A 26,790-nucleotide genomic window follows, 5' to 3' on the forward strand; every position below is an offset into this window, starting at 1 on the left:
TACTGTATGTGGTATCACAAAGGACCTTCATGATGTACTAGCGAGCTTTCCCTATCAGGGCAGCTACCACCTAACCTATATCATACATATTTTAAAGTCCACAAGAAATTGATTACGACTTCGGTCATCATAGGAAGCCTTTTAGTTTTGAATGTTTTGAGAAATGATCACGAGTTCATATTCCTCTAAAATGCCATCTCCAACTTTATTGCCAAAAAGATTAAAAATATTTATACTGCAACCCAAAAATCACATACTATTTTCTTTGTGACATCTTTTCAAAAAAGAAATGAAATAAAAAAGTGAGGGAAAATAAATACAAAATAAATAGAAATTAAATTGACAACAGTTTTTTGTTTTTTTAATGCGCAAAAGAAGAAATGAAATTTTCGTACGCGATTTTCTTCTTTGTACTAACAATCGGCGCACAATTTCAAAGCACACAAGCCGCTATTGGCGACGCGCTGGTGCACTTCAAACAAACTCTAGACGATGCTGCGAATGCTTTGGACAAAATTGACGATGATACGCCAGCAATAAACGGTAAAGCCGAGTTGCAGCGCGAACGACGCCAAGCCATAGATGATCTTATCAATAATTCTGATTATGATCTTAACTTGAATTTGGAACATGGGACGCACGATATGGACAATGATTTGATGCATCCGCTGGAGGGACGTGCCATTAAATATGAAAATCGAAATGACGACTACAAAATGAATGTTAACGATCAGCTAAATGAGTTAGTACGCGCCAATTCACGTTTTCAAAATTTACATAGACAATTGCTAAATAGTTTTCATAATAGTAATAGGAACATGAAATTTGATGCTGAGCTGCAAAAGTCTAGTGGAAATGCGAAGGGTTCGAATAATCGGTATAAGGATACATTTTCAGAGAATAAAGAGAGTAAAGAAGGCAAGCTATATACAGATAAGACTAGCAGCAAAGGTGAGGAAAAAGAAAAGAATACAAATAAAGGCAAGGACTCATCGAATAGTTATAGCAATTCCAATAAGAATAGCAAAGACAGAAATTTCTACAACAATTTTGATTTTTCGAACAAGGATCGCAGCTACTTAACGAATTATAATCAGAAATCCAATTTTGGGGCTAAAAATGCTTTCAACTCTGGCGTGAACTATAACAAAGATGATACCATTTCATCATCCTATACGCCCTCATTTTCCAATTTCAAATCTATGGACAATTTAAGGGGCAATGGAAAAATTAGTAATTATCATACAAACACAGGTTTGAATGCGGGTATGGAGAGTTTCAGAGACAGTGGAAGATTTAATAATGACCCTACAAATATAGGTTTGAATGGTCCAGCTTCATTTCACAAGGCGTACGTTAGCTGTAAACCGCTTTCAAGCGATATTGCGCGCACAAAACCAGATACATCGTATCTCGACATAACTTCGGGATTCCATAATACACCACAAGATCGTGAAAGTTTGTCAAACAGCAATTTAGATACCAATCTACTACTCGAAGCCAATACGTACCGCAATGCTATGCAAATGCAACAAAATACCAAAGAAAACGCATTCGAGGAACTGAATGAAAAGAGATTCGATCCGGAAATGCATAGAATGATGGAAAAGATACATTTTCCGCATTTTCGTTTAGACTTTGAATCCTCAATGGAAGACTTTGAACGTGCAAAATCGAATGGGGATGATGACGAGCCTATAAGCTATGAAAAAACTATTGAGAATATACATTTTCCAAGTATAGTGAATGACCAATTCGATTTAGGGCGCAATGACCTCTCACACGAAGCCGACTATAAGCTTTCGAAAATGGAACAAGAACAATCGGAACCGCGTAAGAATAAAGCGCGCAGTAATGATAACAACGAAGAATCAAAAAAGTTGAAGATACCCTGGAAGCGCAGTTCGGCTTTTAACCCAATGGATGAGATTAAACTGAAGACGAGCACACGTCTGATGGCTAAAGGTTTGGGTCCGTCGTTACCAAGCTACGCGCTTACTGAGACACAAAATGAGTTACAGCTGGACGATGCTGTGAAAAAATTGGAGAAAAATTTCGATGCAGGTAACGAGCTCGGAATGGCAGGCTTTTATAGACATCATTCGCTGTTGTCCGAGGATGAGCTTGATTGGTTGGAACGGTTGAAAAATATTGAGGGTGCTGAAGAACGTGCTCTTACAAGACTTATACATGAAGGCGAAGATGATGCACCGAAAGAAGAGAAAGAAGTGAAATCGGTTAAAGAGGATAAAGAAAAGTCTGACGATAATTTGTTATTTGGACCTACCTATAGTGTGCTGAGAAAGAGACGAATTAATGAGCCTGCAAAATATGCAGACTCGAAAGATGATGAAGCTTTCGACTTGATATATTTAAGCAAGCTACGACCAAAAAATATATTGCCGATGGAAACGCCCATTTTGAATGAAGAAGAACCTTCGCCAGCAGCATTGGGTAGTGAAGAGGATTCGCCAGCAGATGCAAGAGCTTCGGATGTAGTCGATATTGAAAATGGCAATGACATGGATGATGCACAAGAGCTGGACGATAGTGAATTACAGGAAGAAGATGAAAATATGGCAGAAAAGACCAAACGTTCGCTTGATACGAAGAGTAGTGGTGTTGTGAGAGATGCGCGTGAGAAAGAAAGCGGCGAGCAAAAGGATAAAATGAGTTTAAAACAAGACACAAGCGGCTCCAACGTAGCAAAGCGACGCGTAAAACGCGTAGATGTAGGTAATAAGAATGCGAAAAATACAGCTGTAAAGGAAGAAGACACAAATGGAGTAGCTGTCATGGCTTTAATTAAGTCGGAACCGAAGAGAGAATTTGCTGAAGCTACAAATACAGGCCACGAAACGGAAAAAAGTGCTGGAAGGGCCAAGAGAAATGCTAATACATTTTTAAAATCGAAAATAGAAAAAAGTGGTAGCGAACCCCTTCAACAGAAGATATTGCGACGAAACCGCAGAGACACCAGTGCTACCAAAGAGATATACGATGGCGATAGTCTTCATATTATAAATCGGTTTGAAAGAAAGCGTCGATGGCTCAACAGCAAGAGCAAAAAACGCTTAAAAAGAGAAGCAGCGCAGGCTAAAGGGGGTGAAGAAAAACAAGAAAAGGCGAAAACAGAACAGATTGAAAATGTTAAAGGAAGAAAAAAAGACAAACAAAATGTACATGAAAAAGAAAAGGAGGACGCTAAGAAAACTACGCGATGCGAAAAGATAGAGGGAAATAACAAAGATCATTTGGTGGACAAGCGGGCGGCGCACATTGTAGACGACATCGACGATAACAATAGCAACAATAATCGGAAAATATTAAATACACCATTGTTGTTAGCTGAAAGGCGAAACGCTATTCCTATGTCTGCATACGAAGAGCATGCGTTCGACGACGAGCAAAGCGAAACGCTCAACGATGCCGCAGTAATAGCGGCAGATAGACGAGCAATGAACAATGTGCAAGCTGCTTACCGAAGAAATAGCGAAAGAGCGCGCGCCATCAATGCGGAGACAAATGACAACTATGAAAATTTAATGGAGCGTTTGCGAAGAATTTCGCAGCGCAACCGTGGACGTGAGCGTGAGCGCGAATACGACCGGCAGCGCGAGCGTGAGCGTCAACGAGAGCGAGAGCAAGACAGAAATAAAGGCAGTGAGTTCGAAAGCTCTGTTAGTCAGTTTGGCGATCAAGTGTTTGACAATCTTAAACAATCTGATCAGAATGCGCACCATTTCGATGGCATGCCCATTGATAATCTTTGGTATGGACACGATTATTGGGAAGAGGATAACAATAAAAATGATAAGCAAGAAAAGAGTAATCAGAGAAACGATGAAGATATTGAGAGTAAAAATGAACCAAATGAGCAACGTACTGCGTTGACAATAAAAATTGAAGATGGAGCTATCAAAAGCATTGAACGCAAAGATGAACCGAAAAAAATGAGTTCAGCGGGTGTGATAAACCCAAGAGAGAGCTCCGAAGAAGATGAAGACTATAATAATGGTGATGATACATCATTAAGCTGGTTTAGCAAAAATAAGATTGATCGTAATAACAACAATACCAACAGTAAGACAGATGAGAAAGGTTTAGTGCTAAAAGTAAATGATCAGTTACTTAACTGTACAGCATTTAATACGTTGGAGAGCTTTCTCAAGTCTGTGCAGCAGCAATCTAACGTGGCTGGAGACGGTAGCCAAAATAGTGCGGGTTCTGATAATTCAATAAGTAAGGATTTTAATGTAAACTGTACTGGGAAAGATATTTTAGAGACTAGCCGCTCTGGTGGTGAGGTTAGAGAAAATGAAAGGCAGGGAAACGATGGGAAAAGTGTGGGAAAATATGGGTATGGTATTCAAGGAGGTAACAGACAGGGAGGTAGTATGCTAGGAGGTGGCATGCAGGGTGTTGGGAACCAGATTGGAGGTGGCCAAAAACCAAACATTAATGGTGGTATGCTGTGTGATAGTGAGAGTGGTGATGTACAAGAAAAAAACACGCTTGGATGCAGAAATGGAGATAATGAGAGAAAAAGTGGAAATGACAAAGATGGTGGCGATACCGGCACTTTTGGCATAGGCGGCAGCGGGAACGGTCTCGTACCACATGGCGGCAAATGCGGTATCAATAGTAAAGTAATTAATATGATTATTGAAATTCAACCTCTTTCGTATCACCCAGCAGGCTTGGGAGGTGATCAAAAACCAATGAAATTGAATATAACCATTAATGCTAGCGTTATGGGCGATCAGAAAGCAAAACACTTTTTTGGTAATGGTACGTTTAAGGTACAAGGTGAAGATCGTGAACGGAGGGGTATTACTTTTCCACAATTCGAGGAATTTAAGCGCGTGGCAACGAAACGCAAGTGTCCGAAGCCGAAAGTGAGGTGAGTGTAAGAATACATAAACGAGGTACTGGATTTAAAATACACTTGCTTTGCCTTCAGCTTCGTCCGAACTGAGAAAACAAAACCTAAAATTTGTGGAGTTGAAAATTAAAGCTGTACTGACATAAACGTTTTGCACTGCCCAATTTTGCAACATTGCTTAGGCCTTGTGTAAGATTTTTATACAAAACATTCTTGGTCTTCATTTGAAGAAAAAAAGTGTTTCCAGGAAGAAGGGGCGAGATACTTATGTAAACAACCTGAAAAAAAGCCCGAAAAAAATGCTTAAACATCCCGGATAATTCCGAAATAATCCCTAAATTGATACCGTAACGATATGAGTATAGTATCGGGCTGATCCCACAAAAAAATTCTGAAACAGTCTGAAATTCGCGCTGAGTTGATACCTTAAAATCCGCGAATAGAGACGGAATTATCCCAAAATCAATCTCAAAAAAGTTCCGAATTTGTAAAATGGGCCCCAAATGTTAAAACGATTCAGAAATCACACTAAAGCAATCGCGAAAAATTCCCGAAATTGTCTTTCCGAAAGATGGCGACAACAATGCCACTTCGCTCATGAAATTATCCCAAAAAAAAATTACGAAATGATCCCAAAAATAGTCATGAAATTGTCCCAAATTTGTCTCGGATTAATCTCGAACTGACAAACAGATTCCTGAACCACTCTTGAAATTATTCTGAAAACAATTCCCAAAACAATCCCAAAACTATCCCGAAGTGATTCCAAATACAATACCGAAACGGTCCCGAAAATATTCTAAAAATCATACCGAAAATTCGTGATCCCGCCATATTAAAATGAAACATCACCAAAATCTCGAAAAAGTGCCAATTATCCTGAAAGTGGTCGGATGTCTTCCAGAAAAGTCTTAAAATGCTGCTGAAAACAATTCCGACATGATACGGAAACATCCCTAAAATCATCCCTGAAATCCCGAAAATTGTCCCCCGGTTTCGTTTCGAAACCATCTCAAAAACAATTACGATATGATACAAAGACAGTCAGGAAACGATACCGAAATGGCCGCGATGTAGTCCCGACGTGATCGCCAAACAATCCCGATATAGGCTCGAAAAGAACACGAAGAGGTATGCAAATAAGAATGGTTGATGCTGAAGGAAACGGAAGGGGAAGGGTAGCACTGCCAAGTTATAAAAAATTGCTGAAGCTTTTATCTACTTATAATAATATCATTGATCAAAGTCAATGTTTTTAAACGGTTTTATTTAGCTTGACTTGACAGGCTGGTTTGGCTGGTTTGATGGCTGGTTGGCTGGCTAGCACGAATTTTGTAATTGAAATTTAAGTAACTTCCCGATAAGCTACAAGCTTGAAACTGGGAATATAGTTCAGAACCCGATGACAATGCAATAATAAGAAAAAAAAGATCGCCGCTAGGTGGCGCAAGGATCGAGATATTCGCAAAAATCGTATTTGTGGTCCGATTTGGCTCATATTTGGACACGTAATGCATACAAGAATATAATGCGACCTATGAAAAAAAAAATCGCCGCTAGGTGGCGCAAGAATCGAGATATTCACAAAAATTGTATTTGTGATCTGATCTGGCTCATATTTGGAACACATAATACATACAAGAATGGAAAGTGACCTATGAAAAAAATCGCCGCTAGGTGGCGCAAGGATCGAGATATTCACAAAAATCGTATTTGTGGTCCGATTTGGCTCATATTTGGAACACATAATACATACAAGAATGGGAAGCGACCTACGAAAAAAATCGCCGCTAGGTGGTGCAAGGATCGAGATATTCACAAAAATCGTATTTGTGGTCCGATTGGGCTCATATTTGGTACTCACAATACATACAAGAATAGAAAGCAACCTATGAAAAAAAAAATCGCCGCTGGGTGGCGCAAAGATCGAGATATTCAAAAAAATCGTATTTGTGGCCCGATTTGGTCCATATTTGGAACACATAATACATACAAGAATGGGAAGCGACCTACGAAAAAAAATCGCAGCTAGGTGGCGCAAGGATCGAGATATTCACAAAAATCGTATTTGTGGTCCGATTTGGCTCATATTTGGTACTCACAATACATACAAGAATAGAAAGCAACCTATGAAAAAACAAGTAAGGAAGGTTAAGTTCGGGTGTAACCGAACATTACATACTCAGTTGAGAGCTACGGTGACAACATAAGGGAAAATAACCATGTAGGAAAATGAACCGAGGGAAACCCTGGAATATGTTTGTATGACATGTGTATCAAATGAAAGGCATTAAAGAGTATTTTATGAGGGAGTGGGCCATAGTTCTATAGGTGGACGCCATTTAGGGATATAGCCATAAAGGTGGATCAGGGTTGACTCTAGAATGCGTTTGTACGATATGGGTATCAAATGAAAGGTGTTAATGAGTATTTTAAAAGGGAGTAATCCTTAGTTCCATAGGTGGACGCCGTTTCGAGATATCGCCATAAAGGTGGACCAGGAGTGACTCTAGAATGCGTTTGTACGATATGGGTATCAAATGAAAGGTGTTAATGAGTATTTTAAAAGGGAGTAATCCTTAGTTCCATAGGTGGACGCCGTTTCGAGATATCGCCATAAAGGTGGACCAGGGGTGACCCTAGAATTTGTTTGTACAATATGGGAATCAAATGAAAGGTGTTAATGAGTATTTTAAAAGGGTGTGGGACTTAGTTCTATAGGTGGACGCCTTTTCGAGATATCGCCATAAAGGTGGACCAGGGGTGACTCTAGAATAAGTTTGTACGATATGGGTATCAAATTGAAGGTATTAATGAGAGTTTTAAAAGGGAGTGGTGGTAGTTGTATATGTGAAGGCATTTTCCAGATATCGACCAAAATGTGGACCAGGGTGACCCAGAACATCATCTGTTGGATACCGCTAATTTATTTATATATGTAGTACCTGCCAAGATTTTAAGGGTTTTTTATTTCGCCCTGCAGAACTTTTTCATTTTCTTCTACTTAATATGGTAGGTGTCACAACCATTTTATAAAGTTTTTTCTAAAGTTATATTTCCCGTCAATAAAACAATCCAATTACCTTACCATGTTTCATCCCTTTTTTCGTATTTGGTATAGAATTATGGCATTTTTTTCATTTTTCGTAATTTTCGATATCGAAAAAGTGGGCGTGGTCATAGTCGGATTTCGTTCATTTTTCATACCAAGATAAAGTGAGTTCAAGTAAGCATGTGAACTAAGTTCATTAAAGATATGCCGATTTTTGCTCAAGTTATCGTGTTAACGGCCATACGGAAGGACAGACGGACGACTGTGTATAAAAACTGGGCGTGGCATCAACGGATTTCGCCCATTTTCACAGAAAACATTTAACGTCATAAAATCTATGCCCCTACCAAATTTCAAAAGGATTGGTTAATGTTTGTTCGAATTATGGCGTTAAAAGTATCCTAGACAAATTAAATAAAAAAGGGCGGAGCCACGCCCATTTTGAAATTTTCTTTTATTTTTGTATTTTGTTGCACCCCATCATTACTGGAGTTGAATGTTGACATAATTTACTTATATACTGTAAAGATATTAAATTTTTTGTTAAAATTTTACTTTAAAAAAATTTTTTTTTTAAAAGTAGGCGTGGTCCTTCTCCGATTTTGCTAATTTTTATTAAGCGTACATATAGTAATAGCAGTAACGTTCCTGCCAAAGTTCATCATGATATCTTCAACAACTGCCAAATTACAGCTTGCAAAACTTCTAAATTACCTTCTTTTAAAAGTGGGCGGTGCCACGCCCATTGTCCAAAATTTTACTAATTTTATATTCTGCGTCATATGTTCAACTCATCTACCAAGTTTCGTCGCTTTACCTGTCTTTTGTAATGAATTATCGCACTTTTTCGGTTTTTCGAAATTTTCGATATCGAAAAAGTGGGCATGGTTATAGTCCGATATCGTTCATTTTAAATAGCGATCTGAGATGAGTGCTCAGGAATCTACATAACAAATTTCATCAAGATACCCCGAAATTTACTCAAGTTATCGTGTTAACGGACGGACGGACGGACGGACGGACATGGCTCAATCAAATTTTTTTTCGATCCTGATTATTTTGATATATGGAAGTCTATATCTATCTCGATTCCTTCATATATGTACAACCAACCGTTATCCAATCAAACTTAATATACTCTGTGAGCTCTGCTCAACTGAGTATAAAAAATCGCCGCTGGGTGGCGCAAAGATCGAGATATTCAAAAAAATCGTATTTGTGGCCCGATCTGGTCCATATTTGGAACACATAATACATACATGAGTAGAAAGTGACCTATGAAAAAAATCGCCGCTAGGTGGCGCAAGGATCGAGATATTCACAAAAATCGTATTTGTGGTCCGATTTGGCTCATATTTGGACACATAATGCATACAAGAATATAATGCGACCTATGAAAAAAAATCACCGCTAGGTGGCACAAGAATCGAGATATTCACAAAAATCGTATTTGTGATCTGATCTGGCTCATATTTGGAACACGTAATACATACAAGAATGGAAAGTGACCTATGAAAAAAATCGCCGCTAGGTGGCGCAAGGATCGAGATATTCACAAAAATCGTATTTGTGGTCCGATTTGGCTCATATTTGGACACATAATGCATACAAGAATATAATGCGACCTATGAAAAAAATCGCCGCTAGGTGGCGCAAAAATCGAGATATTCACAAAAATCGTATTTGTAGTCCGATTTGGCTCATATTTGGAACACATAATACATACAAGAATGGGAATCGACCTACGAAAAAAAATCGCCGCTAGGTGGTGCAAGGATCGAGATATTCACAAAAATCGTATTTGTGGTCCGATTTGGCTCATATTTGGAACACATAATACATACAAGAATAGAAAGCGACCTGTGAAAAGTATAGAGAATGATCAATTCGATTTAGGGCGCAATGACCTCTCACATGAAGCCGACTATAAGCTTTCGAAAATGGAACAAGAACAATCGGAACCGCGTAAGAGTAAGGCGCGCAGTAATGATAACAATGAAGAATCAAAAAAGTTGAAGATGGCCTGGAAGCGCAGTTCGGCTTTTAACGCAATGGATGAGATTAAACTAAAGACGAGCACACGTCTCATGGCTAAAGGTTTTGGTCCGTCCTTACCAGGTAGTACCTAGCTAGTACCTAGGACCTACCTAATTATTTTCTAGCTTTTAGTATTATTATTATTAGAAAGTATTGTTATACTCAGTTGAGCAGAGCTCACAGAGTATATTAAGTTTGATTGGATAACGGTTGGTTGTACATATATATAGGAATCGAGATAGATATAGACTTCCATATATCAAAATAATCAGGATCGAAAAAAAATTTGATTGAGCCATGTCCGTCCGTCCGTCCGTCCGTCCGTCCGTTAACACGATAACTTGAGTAAATTTTGAGGAATCTTGATCAAATTTGGTATGTAGGTTCCTGAGCACTCATCTCAGATCGCTATTTAAAATGAACGATATCGGACTATAACCACGCCCACTTTTTCGATATCGAAAATTTCGAAAAACCGAAAAAGTGCGATAATTCATTACAAAATACCGATAAAGCGACGAAACTTGGTAGATGAGTTGAACTTATGACGCAAAATAGAAAATTAGTAAAATTTTGGACAATGGGCGTGGCACCGCCCACTTTTAAAAGAAGGTAATTTAAAATTTTGCAAGCTGTAATTTGGCATTCGTTGAAGGTATCATGATGATCATTTAATTTGTCTAGGATACTTTTAACGCCATAAGTCGAACAAAAATTAACCAATCATTTTGTAATTTGGTAGAGGCATAGATTTTATGGCGTTAATTGTTTTCTGTGAAAATGGGCGAAATCGGTTGATGCCACGCCCAGTTTTTATACACAGTCGTCCGTCTGTCCTTCCGTATGGCCGTTAACACGATAACTTGAGCAAAAATCGATATATCTTTACTAAACTCAGTTCACGTACTTATCTGAACTCACTTTATCTTGGTATGAAAAATGAACGAAATCCGACTATGACCACGCCCACTTTTTCCATATCGAAAATTACGAAAAATGAAAAAAATGCCATAATTCTATACCAAATACGAAAAAAGGGATGAAATATGGTAAGGTAATTGGATTGTTTTATTGACGCGAAATATAACTTTAGAAAAAACTTTATAAAATGGTTGTGACACCTACCATATTAAGTAGAAGAAAATGAAAAACTTCTGCAGGGCGAAATAAAAAACCCTTAAAATCTTGGCAGGTATTACATATATAAATAAATTAGCGGTATCCAACAGATGATGTTCTGGGTCACCCTGGTCCACATTTTGGTCGATATCTGGAAAACGCCTTCACATATACAACTACCACCACTCCCTTTTAAAACTCACATTAATACCTTTAATTTGATACCCATATCGTACAAACAAAGTCTAGAGTCACCCCTGGTCCACCTTTATTGCGATACCTCGAAAATGCGTCCACCTATAGAACTAAGGCCCACTCCCTCTTAAAATACTCATTAACTCCTTTCGTTTGATACCCATATTGCACAAACGAATTCTAGAGTCACCCCTGGCCCACCTTTATGGCGATATCTCGAAAAGGGGTCCACCTATAGAACTAAGCCCCACGCCCTTTTAAAATAATCATTAACACCTTTCATTTGATACCCATATCATACAAACAAATTCTAAAGTCACCCCTGGTCCACCTTTATGGCGATATCTCGAAAAGGCGAACACCTATAAAACGAAGGCCCACTCCCTTTTAAAAATACTCATTAACACCTTTCATTTGATACCCATATCGTACAAACAAAGTCTAGAGTCACCCCTGGTCCACCTTTATTGCGATACCTCGAAAATGCGTCCACCTATAGAACTAAGGCCCACTCCCTCTTAAAATACTCATTAACTCCTTTCGTTTGATACCCATATTGCACAAACGAATTCTAGAGTCACCCCTGGCCCACCTTTATGGCGATATCTCGAAAAGGGGTCCACCTATAGAACTAAGCCCCACGCCCTTTTAAAATAATCATTAACACCTTTCATTTGATACCCATATCATACAAACAAATTCTAAAGTCACCCCTGGTCCACCTTTATTGCGATACCTCGAAAAGGCGTCCACCTATGGAACTAAGGATTACTCCCTTTCAAAATGCTCATTAACACCTTTCATTTGATACCCATATCGTACAAACGCATTCTAGAGTCACCCCTTGTCCATCTTTACGGCGATATCTCGAAAAGGCGTCCATCTATAGTACTTAGGTCCACGCCCTTTTAAAATACTCATTAATACCTTTCATTTGTTACCCATATCGTACAAACGCATTCTAGAGTCAACCCTGATCCACCTTTATGGCTATATCCCTAAATGGCGTCCACCTATAGAACTATGGCCCACTCCCTCATAAAATACTCTTTAATGCCTTTCATTTGATACACATGTCATACAAACACATTCCAGGATTACCCTCGGTTCATTTTCCTACATGGTTATTTTCCCTTATGTTGTCACCATAGCTCTCAACTGAGTATGTAATGTTCGGTTACACCCGAACTTAACCTTCCTTACTTGTTTTTGTATTGTTTTCAATAAAAACGTTTAACTAAAATTTTTTTTTTAATTATTTTATTTTTAATATTATAACGATTACAGAAAAATTAACAAAGACTTATTTAAAGAACGCAGGTTCCACCCATCTTTTTAAAAAAAGGAAATAGCCAGTAGAGCCTTCAAGCAACTAGCTAGCTATGCGCTTTCATCAAAATCTGTAAAGCTGCAGTATATCTCGCAGATTATGTCTCATAGACGGTTAAAAATTAATTGACAACTAAATGTTTCCTGGGAATGTGGGACCCCTCTTCTCCAAGAAAAAAATATTACCAAATATTACTCTTTCTATGTCTCACTCTCTCTCCTTCTCTCTTCAGCTGCGACGCAATTGCTGCAAATAGTAAAGGCGCTTTAGAAGTTGTCAAATCGATGTTCAATATGGCGCGTTGTAATCCGCAAATGAAACCTATATGGGCAAGTTTAAAGCGTAATCAACAATCCATGAAGAAAGCTCCGCCTCCCGAGGGGGGTTTTGAAAAGATGGTCTGATAACTGTAATTTTCGTTTTCAATTATTCACTATTTTACTTTAAGGTATTTTGCCACATTTCTCCCTCCTACTTCAACCCAAAAGCAAAAAGAAGACATAAATCACATTGAAGACATGGTTGAGCAGGCTATGGAAGCTATTGGTGCTATCATTGACGATCAAGTGCAACAACGTTCCTGTATACCTCTACCACCTGAACTAAAGGTTTTATATGAAAATATTTTAGAAATTTATGAGCGCAATGCAGCGGAAGGTGTGCGTGAGAAACGAGCGAATGTCGAAGTGAGTCCGTTCGATGCATTCGCCAAAGAAATACGTCTCATAGATCCCAATACTGTTGAAGAGCGTTCACGTATCGTAAAAAAGCTATTACGTCAATATGATGATCTTCCAATCGAGGAGCAACAACAAATGGTTGGATTGCGTGATAATCTGCAAGAGAATCTAAATTTTTTAGAAACGATTAAAGAAGACCAAACCCAAAGAAAACGCGAACAAATGCAACAATCAGCACAAGAACAACAAACAAATAAAGGCCAACAAAAAACTGAGCAAGAACAATCATTGCAATCAGAACAAGAGCAACAACAAGTGCAGCAACTTCATCAAAAAACAAATAATGAAGGAGAGGATGCAGATACGGATGCGCAAACGCGTTGGCAGCGTGAATTGGTAAAAAAACTCGTAGCTGAGGAGGAAGATGACAAGGAATTTGTAAAAGCTTTCAATTTATCGTATACGCCTGAATTTTTGCGTTTGCTCAAAGCATCTGAGATAATGGAAGAGAAAGAAATAAAAGAAGCCGAAGGAATAACCGATGACTACTATTGAGAGGGGGATGATAGCGTTGATTTGTTAGTGTGCTAAAAAGCGCGTGTTGTCAATGCAAACTTTTAATGTGTGCCAAGTTAAAAATAATTGTATTTTTATAAATATTTTATTTTTATTCTACATTTGCTATTTGTGAATTGATATTTATTATTCTTTTTATTTTTGTATGTGCAGTTTCTGGTCTTCATATATTTACATATATACGTATATCTTATAACTTTAAACAAGCAATTCTTGTATATTCGTATATTTGTATGTTTGTATAGCCGAACGATCTCGGGAACGTTTCCAAGCGATTTAAATGAAATTTGGCGCAGAGATAATGTATCACCATCTAAGACTTTCTACCTAGGTGTTGCCACTCAGAATGTTTCACAAGGTTGCCAACTATTCGAAATTAAAAAAAATTGTATGAGATATGCCGATATGGGTATCAAACGGAAGGTAGTTCACTGCCCATTACAATACCAACATTTTTGAGTAGGGTTGCCACTTAGGGTTGCGGTAGTTAGACGAAATAGTACTCTACTTACTCATATTCTATTAAAGCTTTAAAGGAGAATATTAAAGTTAAAAATCTTCGTAAAAAAATCTTACACATGATTCGATTTAATTTTCATAATATATGTACATATAAAAAATTAGAGTTTGATTAATGATGACATGTAGAACAATGTATGTTATGCGGCATACTCGAAGATTGCCGAGCAAAGCTCGATCGCCCAGGTACTAAAAACATTAATTGATAATCTGTTTTTTTTTTTATTAAACATGCTAGGCAAGGGGGAATGTTGTTTCGATACGAGTAGCTATGAGTACATACTCGAGTACTTTGCTCATGTACCGAGTATTTTTCGTTGATTACCTCGTACAAATAGTTCCTTTGATATCGAGTACGTTGGCACAATATCGAGTACTCATATCGTCTTACGCGTCGAGTTATGCAGGTCTCGTTAATGTCTCATATTGTTGAGTCCGTGTATGGGCGTATCAAAATACAATACACTGCACTTCTACAAATGGATTTTCGGCATATCTTGATCCACATCTTAGCCTGTATTTAAGTTAAGAGGTTTGTATCTAATGTTTTGCGAACCCAGGATTTTTGGTGTGGTAGGTAGAACGCGCTACTACCACACCAAGGTGGCTGCTATGACCTGTTCATAAGCAAAGAAAAATTCCCCGCTTCAAATTACCAAGGCGAAACAGCACAACAATAAATCTCTCCTCTGAAGCCAAATAATTTTTGGAGTAGGGACCTTGAGCTGAGATCAAAGGTAGCTTTGCAGTATTTTACATCTGATAATCGGCTTTCGGGAGGAACTGGGGACTGTCATTGCATATCGTCCATCAAAAGAGGATTGGGAAGGTGCAAAGCCTGGGAATATTAGGCACAGTCAGCAGCGCATCTGCTGAAACGTTAAATGTAATTTTTTACCAAACGTTCGACAACGACCAAATGTATGACGGTGGTCGCCTGCTTCAGCTGCATAACATAAGATATCATTTGAAAGAGGAAGAGGAGGAGGGCCTATACGGATGAGCATTACAATATATACCAACGGGTAGAAAATGGAAGAGGGACCTGTAACTACAAACATCTGCAAGTAAAACAGTCGTATCGACTTCCTAACTGATGTAGTACTTTTCAGCCGGGGTCTATGTCTTAGGGGGAGCAGTTATACTACGTAAAGAGAGTATAGTCCTTCAGTAGTATAGTCGCAGACACTTATGTAAATTTTTTGTCGACAGCCTAGTCGTCATTAAGGCATTCGAAACTAACTTGATAAAGTCGGATATCGTGTAGAGATGTCGAGCCTCGCTAGCGTCCATAAGGTATCTCAATATCATCATTTTCTGGGTCCCTCGGCACAGCTATATTGAAGACAGAGAGTTTGAAATTAATGTTATGGCGAGCTTTCAATGTCCTTACGGCTGTGTTTTTATAGGAAAAAAAGTCGTTTAATTTTGAAGATTAACAGGGAGATTGAGAAGGTTTATTCTTTGTTTCTCCCTTTTCACGTTAGATTCTAATGCCTTTAAGGTTACCTAGAAGTCGACAAAGCTCGTTACACTGTTGACTGGCATAACTAGGCATTTTTTCGAAACTCATCTACGACTTCGTTCCCTCGGTTCCATACAACACTTCCCTACATTTTCACATTGAGCCTTCTAGGCCATCAGACCCCCCACCCTCTACTTACCAGAGGAACTTGCGGTCGCCCAAGCCTCAGCTGCTAAAGAAACAGGATTCGCCACGGATAGGTGTGGTTGCCAAATATTTTGGAGAAGCTATATATTGCGCTACCATCCCTTTTTTTGCGGGAGGGCTGAAGAATGCCTGATGCACCATAATTGCTGCCCTCGCAGCAACCGTGTGTCCGTAGACCAATACACAGCCCTGTTTTGGAACCGTCACCCCCGCCGGTACCACATTCGTATTACTTAAGAGTGGCGTTCCACATTTCTCATTTTCTAAGAGGCTACTGTTGTCCCTGCGTCCAGGTTCCCGCTGTTTGCTCTGAGTGTCAATTTAGTCGCCACTGCTTCGCCTGCGCATATCTCTGCGCTCCCTCTCAGCATCCATCAGTCGTGTCATGACTATAAATGCCATTTTGCTCACTGCAGTTCAGCATTCCTTCCTGTTGCACATTTGGGATACTAAATTTCTCGTGGTAGCTTCCTCCCCAAAAGCTCTTTGCAAGGTTAGTCTTTCCTCGTGAAAACGGGGGCAGTGGCACATGACGTGTTCTGCGTTTTCTGGCTCCGTGGTACACAATGGGCAAAGAGGATCTCCCTCTATCCTACGCTTCCATAAATTTTCTTTGAAACCGTCATGTCCACTCAGTATCTACGTGAGATGGTTCAGTTCACTTCGCCGTGCTTCCGTTCATTCCTTTGAGCTACGTCCCAAACTAGCGTGAAGGTCCAACGCTCTTTACTCGGGCCTCCCACCGTTCTTGCCACTTAGCTATTGTTTGTGTCCTTACCCTTTTCTTGGCTTCTTCAAGTGGTCGCTCGATATTAGTGTTATACAGATCGGCCATTTCGCTTGCCAGGAAGTCCACTGGGATTTTCCGGGTTAGGACCAGGATCGCGCCGTCGGATACCGTCCGATAACCACTTGCTATTCTTATAGCTGAAAGTCGGTATGCTGCTAATATATCTTTTTGATGGGTCCGTTTTGGTCCATTCCACACTGGTGCTGCGTATAGTATTATGGAGCTGATTACTGTGGACAACATTTACCAGGTAGCTTCGTTCGGACCAACAATGTTAGGCATTATTCGCATAAGTGCCCCAATAACTTTGGTAATTTTCGCTACCACCGCTCAAGGGGATCTTGAAAGGGTTGCGCTACTCTATGTTTACATGTACATACATATGTATGTTGCTCTTATACCAATTATAATAATTAATAAATAAAGGTTTCTAAGTTCGGGCGTATCCGAACATTATATACTCAGCGTGAGCTTCAATTGTATATTTTATTTAAGATAAATTACTTTTCTACATAACACGTGGCACCACCCGTTTAAAAAGAAAATGCCTCCCCATTTCCTCTTACAATAAAACTTGATAAGTGAAATATCATTGATTCAAAACTATTTTTTGCTAAGTTATAACTTATTATTCTAGTCTACGACCCTTTTAAAAATCTTTTATATAAAGGTGGGCGTGGTCCTTAACCGACTTCGTTAATTTTTCTTCAAAGCATTCCTCATAGTAAAGGCAACATCTCTGCCGAATTTTGTTGTGATAGGTTTAACGATTTTTGATTTATGATTAATAATATTTGTAAAATTGATTTTATCACAAGTGGGCAGTGCCACGCCCATTTAAATAAAAATTTTCAAATTTTTATCAAGAGTCTCAATATCAAATTTCAACATTCTAGATGTATTATTTACTAAATAATCAGGTTTTTTGTGTTTTCCAAAGTGTTATATATATAAAAAGTCCGATTTCGCTCATTTTCAATACCAATCTGTTCTGGGTCCAGATAAGCTCGTGTACTAAATTTGGTGAAGATATCTCAATATTTACTCAAGTTATCGTGTTAACGGACAGGCGGACGGATGCACAGACGGACGGACGGACATGGCTCAATCAAATTTTGTTTCGATACTGATGATTTTGATATATGGAAGTATATATCTATCTCGATTGGTCGGGTATGTTTACGTGTCATTCGTTGGATTTGTAATGAAGCTGCATGAAAAAGTTAGAACTCTGCTTTTTCCCAACAAGTTAAAAGTTTAGATTACATCTGTTTACAATTAAACGTGCGGTGTATTGTAGTTGCTGCTCAAGTAGTTCATTAGATTGTGTAAAATTCGGAAGAAAGCAAAAAGTTTTCTACAAAGATACCCCAATGGGATAAAAAGTTAAATGCTAAAATGAACAAATAACATCTCAGGATATTTTAACATTTTTAAAGGACGACAAACTTAATGCATCAAAGAAGAAATATGTTACATTTGCCATATATTACGCATACCAACAAAGCTTCTGAATAAATGTCAACTGACATCAAACGCTCATTGTCACATCACTTGGCTTAATGCAACAAAAATGCTACTAACGCCTCGATTCTGAGCGTTACCGGTAAAATAGTTCCCAGAACATTATGTAACCGAATATCGTTATCAGTTCTTTTATTCACGATTCTGGCCCAAGTGGCAACGCTGTCATCACCAAGAAACTCACTTGTGTCTGTGGAGAAATTTGAATGGTAGTTTTCTTCGCTTTCACGGTTGCCACTTTGGTCCATTTGGACCAAAAATGGTCCCTTCCAACCCCATTTGGTCCGCTGGTCCCTTTTATTCAATTGTGGTCGTTTTTAGGCAGTAGCCACGATTGGTACTTTTCTTTCTTTTTCACTCAGGTAAAAATTCACAATATTGACCAAAAATTCGCCACACTTTCGTTAGCCCCCATATAATTTTGAATTTACTTCAATGGAACTCTCACCATAAAAAATTGCTCAGTCAGTAAAATGTACGAGAACAATAACATTTCTCCTAGGATATAATTAAGCCAGGCATTAAAAAGAAAAGTGTTGGCAAACACATTGTTGTTAATTGTTGATGAAAAAAAACTCTTGTTTTATAATAATATTAATAACGGCTAGGTATTTCGATCGGTTATACAACACTATGTAAAATATATGAAAATAAAAATTTCTTCTCGCCTAGCATAGCTTATAGCGAGCACTCTGTCGTGAGCCTAACACTTTCAAAACTTATACAAAGAAATTCGATGCATTACTTCTCGTTTGGAAATTTGATATTTAAATCTTTCTCACCCAGCTCAATGAGTTCAAAGAATTCCAGAACTATTGTGGTGTTAAGCCACGCAAGGTAATTGAAAACTAAGTATCTTCGCACAAGAAATATTTTAACTCGAAGACAGAAGGAAGCAAATGCAAAAGAGATTTGTTTTGTATAAAATTATTTCCGTAGGCGCTAGCAGAACCACTGAGACTTGGGATCAAAACTCACACTTACTGAATCTAGGCTCTGATATTAAGCATCTATAAAAATAGCACTAAAAAAATTGGCTAGTTTCATTTATGATTTACTGAGTTTTCCACATACATTGTTCGGCAACACCAGAACGGAAATTTTGAACCGTTTCTTACTAAAACCTAACTACACCATACATTTTATTTCATTGCAATCAACAACATAATGCTGGAACCAAGAGCTTTGTGACCAAAACTAGGTTCACAACGTTTGGTTGGTGGAAGACATAGCCTTATCCTATGTCGAAATATAGAATCATTTTTGGTTGCATGCCCATATATTTGTTTGTTCAGCTTGAATTAAAGGAAAGTCTCTAGTTTAGTCAAATTTTATATAGAAACATCCTAAAATTTTATATTTAATACTAATAAAATAAAACAAAAATTTTGTTCTTTTTTTCGATGAATTTTGGTCCCAAATGAAAACATGGTGTGGCAACCGTGTTCGCTTTACCGAAAATGTCTCACTTGTAGATACGAGGTTAACGAATAAACGGAACCATGTGTATATATAGGTATATTGTAATTTATTCTGTGAAAGTACATAATGTAAACAAATATGTATAGCAAGAGGCAACACTTTTTTACTATTATCTTTACTTATTTGCGCTTACAATTCTTTATTTTTCAGTTTTGCCCTTTTCTGAACAACAGCTGTTGTGCGGTTATTTCGATGTAACCACCTACTTTTGTGGGTAAAAAATTATCCGGCTACTTTCGCAGGTAGAATACCAAAAGGGTGTAAAAGTTGCCACGTGATTTCGTTACCGTGGTGAAGAATGTTGTTACCACACTAGAATCGGGGCGTAAATTACGACATAAGCTTCTCAAACGAAAATTTTCACACTCGAATATTTTTCACTCCCATACCCTCTCAGGCCATAATAACCATCATTCTCATCTTAAAGAGGACTGCATGTGTTAGTGTGTGATAGTGAATGATGCCAATGTTTGTAAACTCATAATTGGAATTAATTATGCATTCGCACTTTATGGCCAATGTGATGAAGGGAAGTTTGTGGTAAAGTAAATCCCCCTCACGATAGAATGAATGCGGAGTGGACGGAGGGTGTAGAAGACACAGTATTTCGAAAAGAGTATATTCAAGCTGAAATGTAGTTAAGTTTTTGTGGAAAGAAGATTGTTGTCTGACTAATAGTTGATGACTGCCTGCCTTCTTGACAGTGTAAATACTTACATATCGCTCATTTACTTCAATAGTGTCATAACTCGAAAAACATGACTTTTGAGTTAATAACATATAAACGTACGCAATATCATGATCTATGTTGTATAAAAAATCTTTCTGGTCCGTTAAGAATTTACCACGTGCTATAAAAATGAAAATATGCCTTTATCTGCGCAACATATGGCAGTTCAAATCTTTGAATGGCGCTCCTGGAAAATTGTGTTTTTTGAGTTATGACACTATTGAAGTAAATGGCGATATGTAGTTATATGTGAGTGTGTGTGTACATATGCAAACCACCAATAAAGCAAGATGCATATGTATATGTAACAATTGTATATGTTTCTACTTTTTCGAACACACGCTTTCATATATGTACATATGTATGGAGTATGTTTGCATATCAGTAGTAGTCGATTAAAAGCCACAAAGTGTTGTTGTCATTGCGATTAGTTTAAGTATGTGGCATATTTTTAGGTAGCACTCATACACACACACATACTTACATACGCTCTAACAATTGCTATTTGATACTTTCAATTTGTGAAGGATATTTAAAATAGCATAAATTGCATGTTCGTATATGTACGTACATATGCATGTTTGTGTGAAAGTGTTCACTATTTAAGAGTAGATATACCATTCAATAATGGCTCATAGATGATGATACTCATCTCTAGGGTAAGCAATTTTGAAAGTTCATTTTCTTGGGTTAAGTGCAATTTGCACTAATCGTATTTTTTACGCTTCGCTCAGTTGTGTGAATTTAAAATAAGAACGGTCGAGGGAAAGTTACAATTTTAGATGCTCTTTAAGTGTAAGGAAACTGGAGCTGTGAGAATTAAACTAGAACCGAATCCGTAATTAAACGAAAAATTTAACTTGAACCATATTCGAAGCTTAAGAGAAACTAAAATCGAAATCGGGGCGGATACGGGCACAGAATATGGAATTTAAACTAGAAATTGAGACCGAAATTGGAAAAATAATAGGAATGACAAAAGTGACCAAAGCAGGGACTGCAAAGGAAACTAGGAAACTGATGATAAATAAATAAATGTAAGGCGCGATAACCTCCGAAGAGATTTTAGGCTGAGCTTCTCTCCCAATTTGCGCCGTGCTCCTTTTTTAATTTTTCCTACAAATTGGCGGGACGAAACCTACTTGTTTTAAGCCGACTCGGAACGCCATCAGCGACGCAGAGTTTTTCATGGCAGAAATACACTCGGAGTGCTTGCTAAACCCTGCCGAGGGGTGACACCGCTTAGACAAATGTTCTTCTAATTGAAAAACCTTATTTCTAAAATTTTGATGTTGCTTTGCCCGGGGTGTGAACCCAGGGCATTCGGTGTGGTAGGCGGAGCACGCTACGTTAAGTTCAAGTTTCTTTTCCAGGTTTCGTTACTTTTCGTTTCTAGTTTAGGCAAAGCTTGCATTGAATGCAGAGTTTCAGCTACTCTTTCTGTCCAGATTTCTTTCCAATTTAGTATCTATCTTCGTATCCGATTTTGGTTGTTGGTTTGTTCCAGTTACAGTTCCTGTTCCAGTTTTGTTTCCGTTTTCAGTTCCTGTTGTGGTCACACTTTGTGTTATAGTTATGGCACCATTTTAAGCTGCAGTTTCAATGCAGTTGAAATTCAGTTTCAGTTTATGCCTCATTTTCCGCTTAATTTTAATCTCTATTTCCGTTTAAGCTTTTTGTCCTTAGTTCCTGATTTCAATTTCAGTGTTGGTCGCAGTTTCGGTCGCAGCTCCTTCCGGTTGAGTTCCATTTTTAGTTCTGGTTTCGATTTTAGCTCCAATTCGCTTCTGACTCTGTTTCAGTCTAATTTTCGGTTCCTGTTTTGTTTTGAGTTGCGGCTTCATAATCAGTTTAGTTATGATTAGTGTGGTTTAATGTCTCGCTATATTTGTAATGTTTAGGCATATCAGTTGGAAGATCATGGTAATTCTTTTTGTGTTGATATGCCCTGGTCTTAAAACATCTTTTTATTTGCATTCTAGGCGTTTTTGTACAGCGGCTTTGAAAGTATTGATTTTTCTTTTGAAGGATCTAGGCAACCTCTCGTCCTATTATTTTTCTTTTTAGCTCGCTTATACTCTGTCGCGTCTTCTTAAGTTCCTCTGGTGGCTTAGAAAGAAAAGTCGACGATTTCTTTCGAAAAAAACATTAATCTCCTGAATCTTGTCTTAAACAGCTTCCTGATGACAAATTTTCGTTTTTATCTTCTATATAGTCTGTTGGCCATTACAGCTATAAGTGCAGCCGATGGTAGCGTGGTTGCTTTTGGATCTCGTGTTTAGTTGATAAAAAGCCAGGGATCCTACTAAATTTTACATACCGATCATAGCAATTGACCGGCCACCTTCTTCATTTTGATAGATGCCGCTCCGAGTAGGAGGACTTTTCCATCGGTGGGACCAATGCTTTTTTGAGGGGGTGCGGGAGGCGTGTATTTCCTTTACAAGCCCTCTTGGTATAAGTTTATATTATCGCATTTTAATTCTTTTTTTGTTGCAGATGGGCTAGAATGAAAATTTTCATACGAAAGTCTGGTAAGTAACTCTACAATCGATAACATTCACTGAAACCTGCAAGGAGTCTTTAATGCAACAAAAACGACCTCGCATTCCTAGAAATACTTAAAATGCCTTGTTGATTTATAGCTAAGATATCACATCACATCACATTATCACATTATTGCATGCAGATGCTCGTTTTCCAATTTGTACTCACCATTACCTCAACATCAACAAAATGAGCCAGCATACGGTTTTCAAAATAACATCACCAACAACTACAAAAACAAGTAAAATAACGATTAACTTGTATATGCAATACGATTATAATCAATTACGAAAACACAAATTTACATTAAACCGAATGCGGAAAATGGTAAACATTTGGTAAGTAAACATTAAAAGTCAACAAAGTCAACAAAGCGAAGAAACAAACAAACAAAGATTAAGCAAACAAGCTCTCCTTATACATACATATAACATATTTATGAAAACAACAAAGTCAATGAGTTCAACGCGAAAGCTTTTAAAATGCAATTTCAATATCAATAACAATTTTTTTCACCAATCCAAATGCATTCTGTAGAGACCATTACAAGGTAACATGTTTTATAATACAAAGGCTTTAAAGGAATTCGACAAGGTGAGTTCAACAAAAATGGCGGAGGGATAGGAGAGGCAAGAGAATAACGATACTTAAAAGGAAGTAATCGTTAGTGTTCCTGGTATTTTTTATGCTCATAATGACTACCGTCTAAACGGCGACTATTGAAGGAAATGCATTTTCAAGTGCATATATTTAGGCGACTAAAGTCGAAAGCACAAAGATTGTGGAAAAGTAAGTGGGCATTGTACGTTGTAGTGTTTTAATGGATCGCGAATGTCTTTTAAGCGCGTACTCTTTTCGCTTTCCTTTTGCGATGCTTATGATGATGCTTGTTTAGCGGTTTGTTTGCCTTATATGGATGTGTAAATTTGTTTGTGTATTTTTAGGCGCTGAGTGTAAATGTCAAGTTTGCTTTTAGCATTACCGCGTTCCTAAGTGTAACCATTTTTTCCAACGTTTATAAAATTTTCATTACACATGAGTATTAAGGCGCGCTATGGCTAAAGCGCAAATCCATTTTAAAGGATATAACGTGCTCAAAGTAGGATTTGCAATGGTTAGCTATATTCTCAGTGGCATAGGGCTGAAAAATTCTTACGAGGCCAGTTGTGCTCAGGACTTATGCCCAGCTATATTTAAATCCAAAATTCAAAGTACCACAATCTAAGACTTAAGACGTCGATCGACAAAAAATAGTAATGATTGGATGCTCACGCAACGACAGCATTATTGCGCCATGGAAATCTATGGTTTAAGAATATACACTTGGGATTTATGACCCCTTTATAGAGAGAGCCTGCGCAACTGGGTTTTGTCTTCTTAAGTGCTAAATCTAGGTTGTCACTACTCAATTAGATATCCGGTGCATTGTTCAAGGGATGTGGACTATTACGCTTCAGTCCTTGGATTTGTGGTGGTAATGGACTGGTATCAACAATTCTGTGGACTCCTATGCATTTTTGGAAAATACACATGAGTGGTGGCTTCGCAATGATTTTAAAGTCATATCTGCCACAGGGAAGCGCCTCACCCACTCTACCGTACCCGACATTTTGAGCCAAAATATAGGACATCCTGATTGTCGGAAGGCACATAAAACATCTTAGTAGCTTAGGATGAGGCAAAATGATCCAGTTCCGAAATAAAGAAGGATTGAGAGAATAGACCTAGCTTCCCAGAAATGACATTAAAAAGCTCCTAATACTCGAAAGCACTGCCAGAGATGCGAATCACCAGGACCACGCACAGTGTACAGAGGGCTCGAATACAACTGATGGCAATGGTAATGGGATAGTCGGTGGCATTAGAAACAGTTTGTTCACAAGTGGAGGAATTTTCAATTTCCAGGCTGAGAATTTTGGCATTTGTAAGCCTGTGAGTAGAAATTGGCCTGTAGCGGTGATACTGAAATGAGAAATATGTTCGGTGAAGATTAGCTCGTCAATATCACTCGAAGGCTTTGAGAGACTGCACCGGTAAGGCGTTTGTAGTTCCAACCATTCCTTCACGGTTCCGGGACACATAAGGAGGATGAATGCGAAAGTTTCGTAAGCTCCAAACCATTCATGGTAATAGCGCCTTACACTATAGGGGCAACGATTAGGAAGAAGGGGGTCAATCTTAGAGAACAACAAGAACAGCTGAAGGAAAAACGAAAAAAAAAAAAAAAATAAATAGCCATACAGCGATAAGCTTGAAGTTACGTGTAGTTCTGCATAAGATACATTTCAAAGTAAATTTTGACATTTTTATTTCTTTGAAAAGCAAAGACGGTTTCGCCCAGTGACAATGGGAAACACGAATCTCTCCATTGGGTTCGAAGACAAAGATGCTTCAAATCAAGCGACGAAAGAGAACCCGGGCTTGTGCCTCGGGACAGATAAGTCACTGTTTTTATAGATATAGTTAAAAGAAAGCCGAAGTCGTCTTTGAATGAACACAGCTCATGCTCCATTAGTCATAAAACTTGCTCTGCGAAATGCTTCGGGTTGAAAGACGGAGCCAAAAGCGTACGAAATAACATTTGGAGTAATCGAATTTAGAGCCGGTACGTGGATACTAAATACCGCCACTTGCTCGAATGTTGTAATTGTAAAAGAACTATTACTTAAATAGAAAACCAATCATAAATTTCACAAAGCTAAGTACATAAGACGAAAGCCTACCAGCAGAGGCTTCATAAACTCAAACCAGTGCTTCTCGAACGGAAATACATCATCGGTATTGGTTTACTTTGCATGACATTGACAAATGATTGATAGATTATGAAAATCTGCGAAAATAAATGACAAACGAAAAGTCGCCCTCCAACCCCTCTATTGTATTATCTCTGCCATCAAAACAAATACCGCAAATGAACTGAAACTAATATTGACTTATTTGGATTTTGTGGTCGCTGTTTATTTCTGCATTCGTGTTTTATTTGTTCTCAAGTGACGCATTTAGTTATTTAATGAAATTTTTATTTTCCACTTAACAACGAAATGGGTTTTGAATAAACATTTGGCAAACATAGCAAAAAAGAAATCCCTTTATCCAGAGCTAACCAAATTGATATTTTTCCATATGAGAATCGTTCAGAATATTAGGCCACATTTACTAAATGATTTGCGTATTCTGATACGCAATTTGCATAGATTTATTGAATGTCAATTGCAATTTTGAAATCTGCTCCATGTGCAATAAAATACTTGGACTAAGCCACTTGAAGACGCACAAGTAAAGTAATAAATCATTTTATCCTCATTGTCAATCAAATATACTCGATTGTATTGTAACATGATACACTTTTTTTTGGAAACATCAATAAATTGCGTTGTTGGTATTGTTGTTATGTGCAATTAGAAAGCTAGATTAGACTTATATGCTTCCTACTGAAATGTAAATTAGGGTGGGCAACAAAAATGTGAGCTTTTTCTTTTTGAATGTGAAAAAAAATTTTCTTGGCTACCTCCAGAGTGGAATATCAACCTATCTCTGGAAGAAAATCGCAAACGCCCTATCTCAGGATCAGTTTGAAGAATGTCCATTTAAGAACTTTTTTTGTACAAAAATGCTCATTCCAGTATTTCATAGAGGAGCGTCCTCGTATTTT

The 26,790-nt window shown here is 38.0% G+C and overlaps 1 protein-coding gene across 1 annotated transcript; it reads left to right on the top strand.

Moving 5' to 3' along the window:
- The first annotated feature begins 380 nt into the window (after positions 1-380).
- On the top strand, positions 381-14,028 carry LOC137246065 (probable WRKY transcription factor protein 1). Its single transcript, XM_067777165.1, has 6 exons — positions 381-849; positions 898-3,591; positions 3,661-4,635; positions 4,699-4,903; positions 12,851-13,016; positions 13,107-14,028. The coding sequence occupies exons 1-6, from the start codon at positions 381-383 to the stop codon at positions 13,851-13,853; spliced, it is 5,256 nt and encodes a 1,751-aa protein (XP_067633266.1). The 3' UTR covers positions 13,854-14,028.
- The last annotated feature ends 12,762 nt before the right edge of the window (positions 14,029-26,790 follow it).

Source organism: Eurosta solidaginis, chromosome 3, assembly GCF_040869045.1.
Source record: "Eurosta solidaginis isolate ZX-2024a chromosome 3, ASM4086904v1, whole genome shotgun sequence".
Lineage (NCBI taxonomy): Eukaryota > Metazoa > Arthropoda > Insecta > Diptera > Tephritidae > Eurosta > Eurosta solidaginis.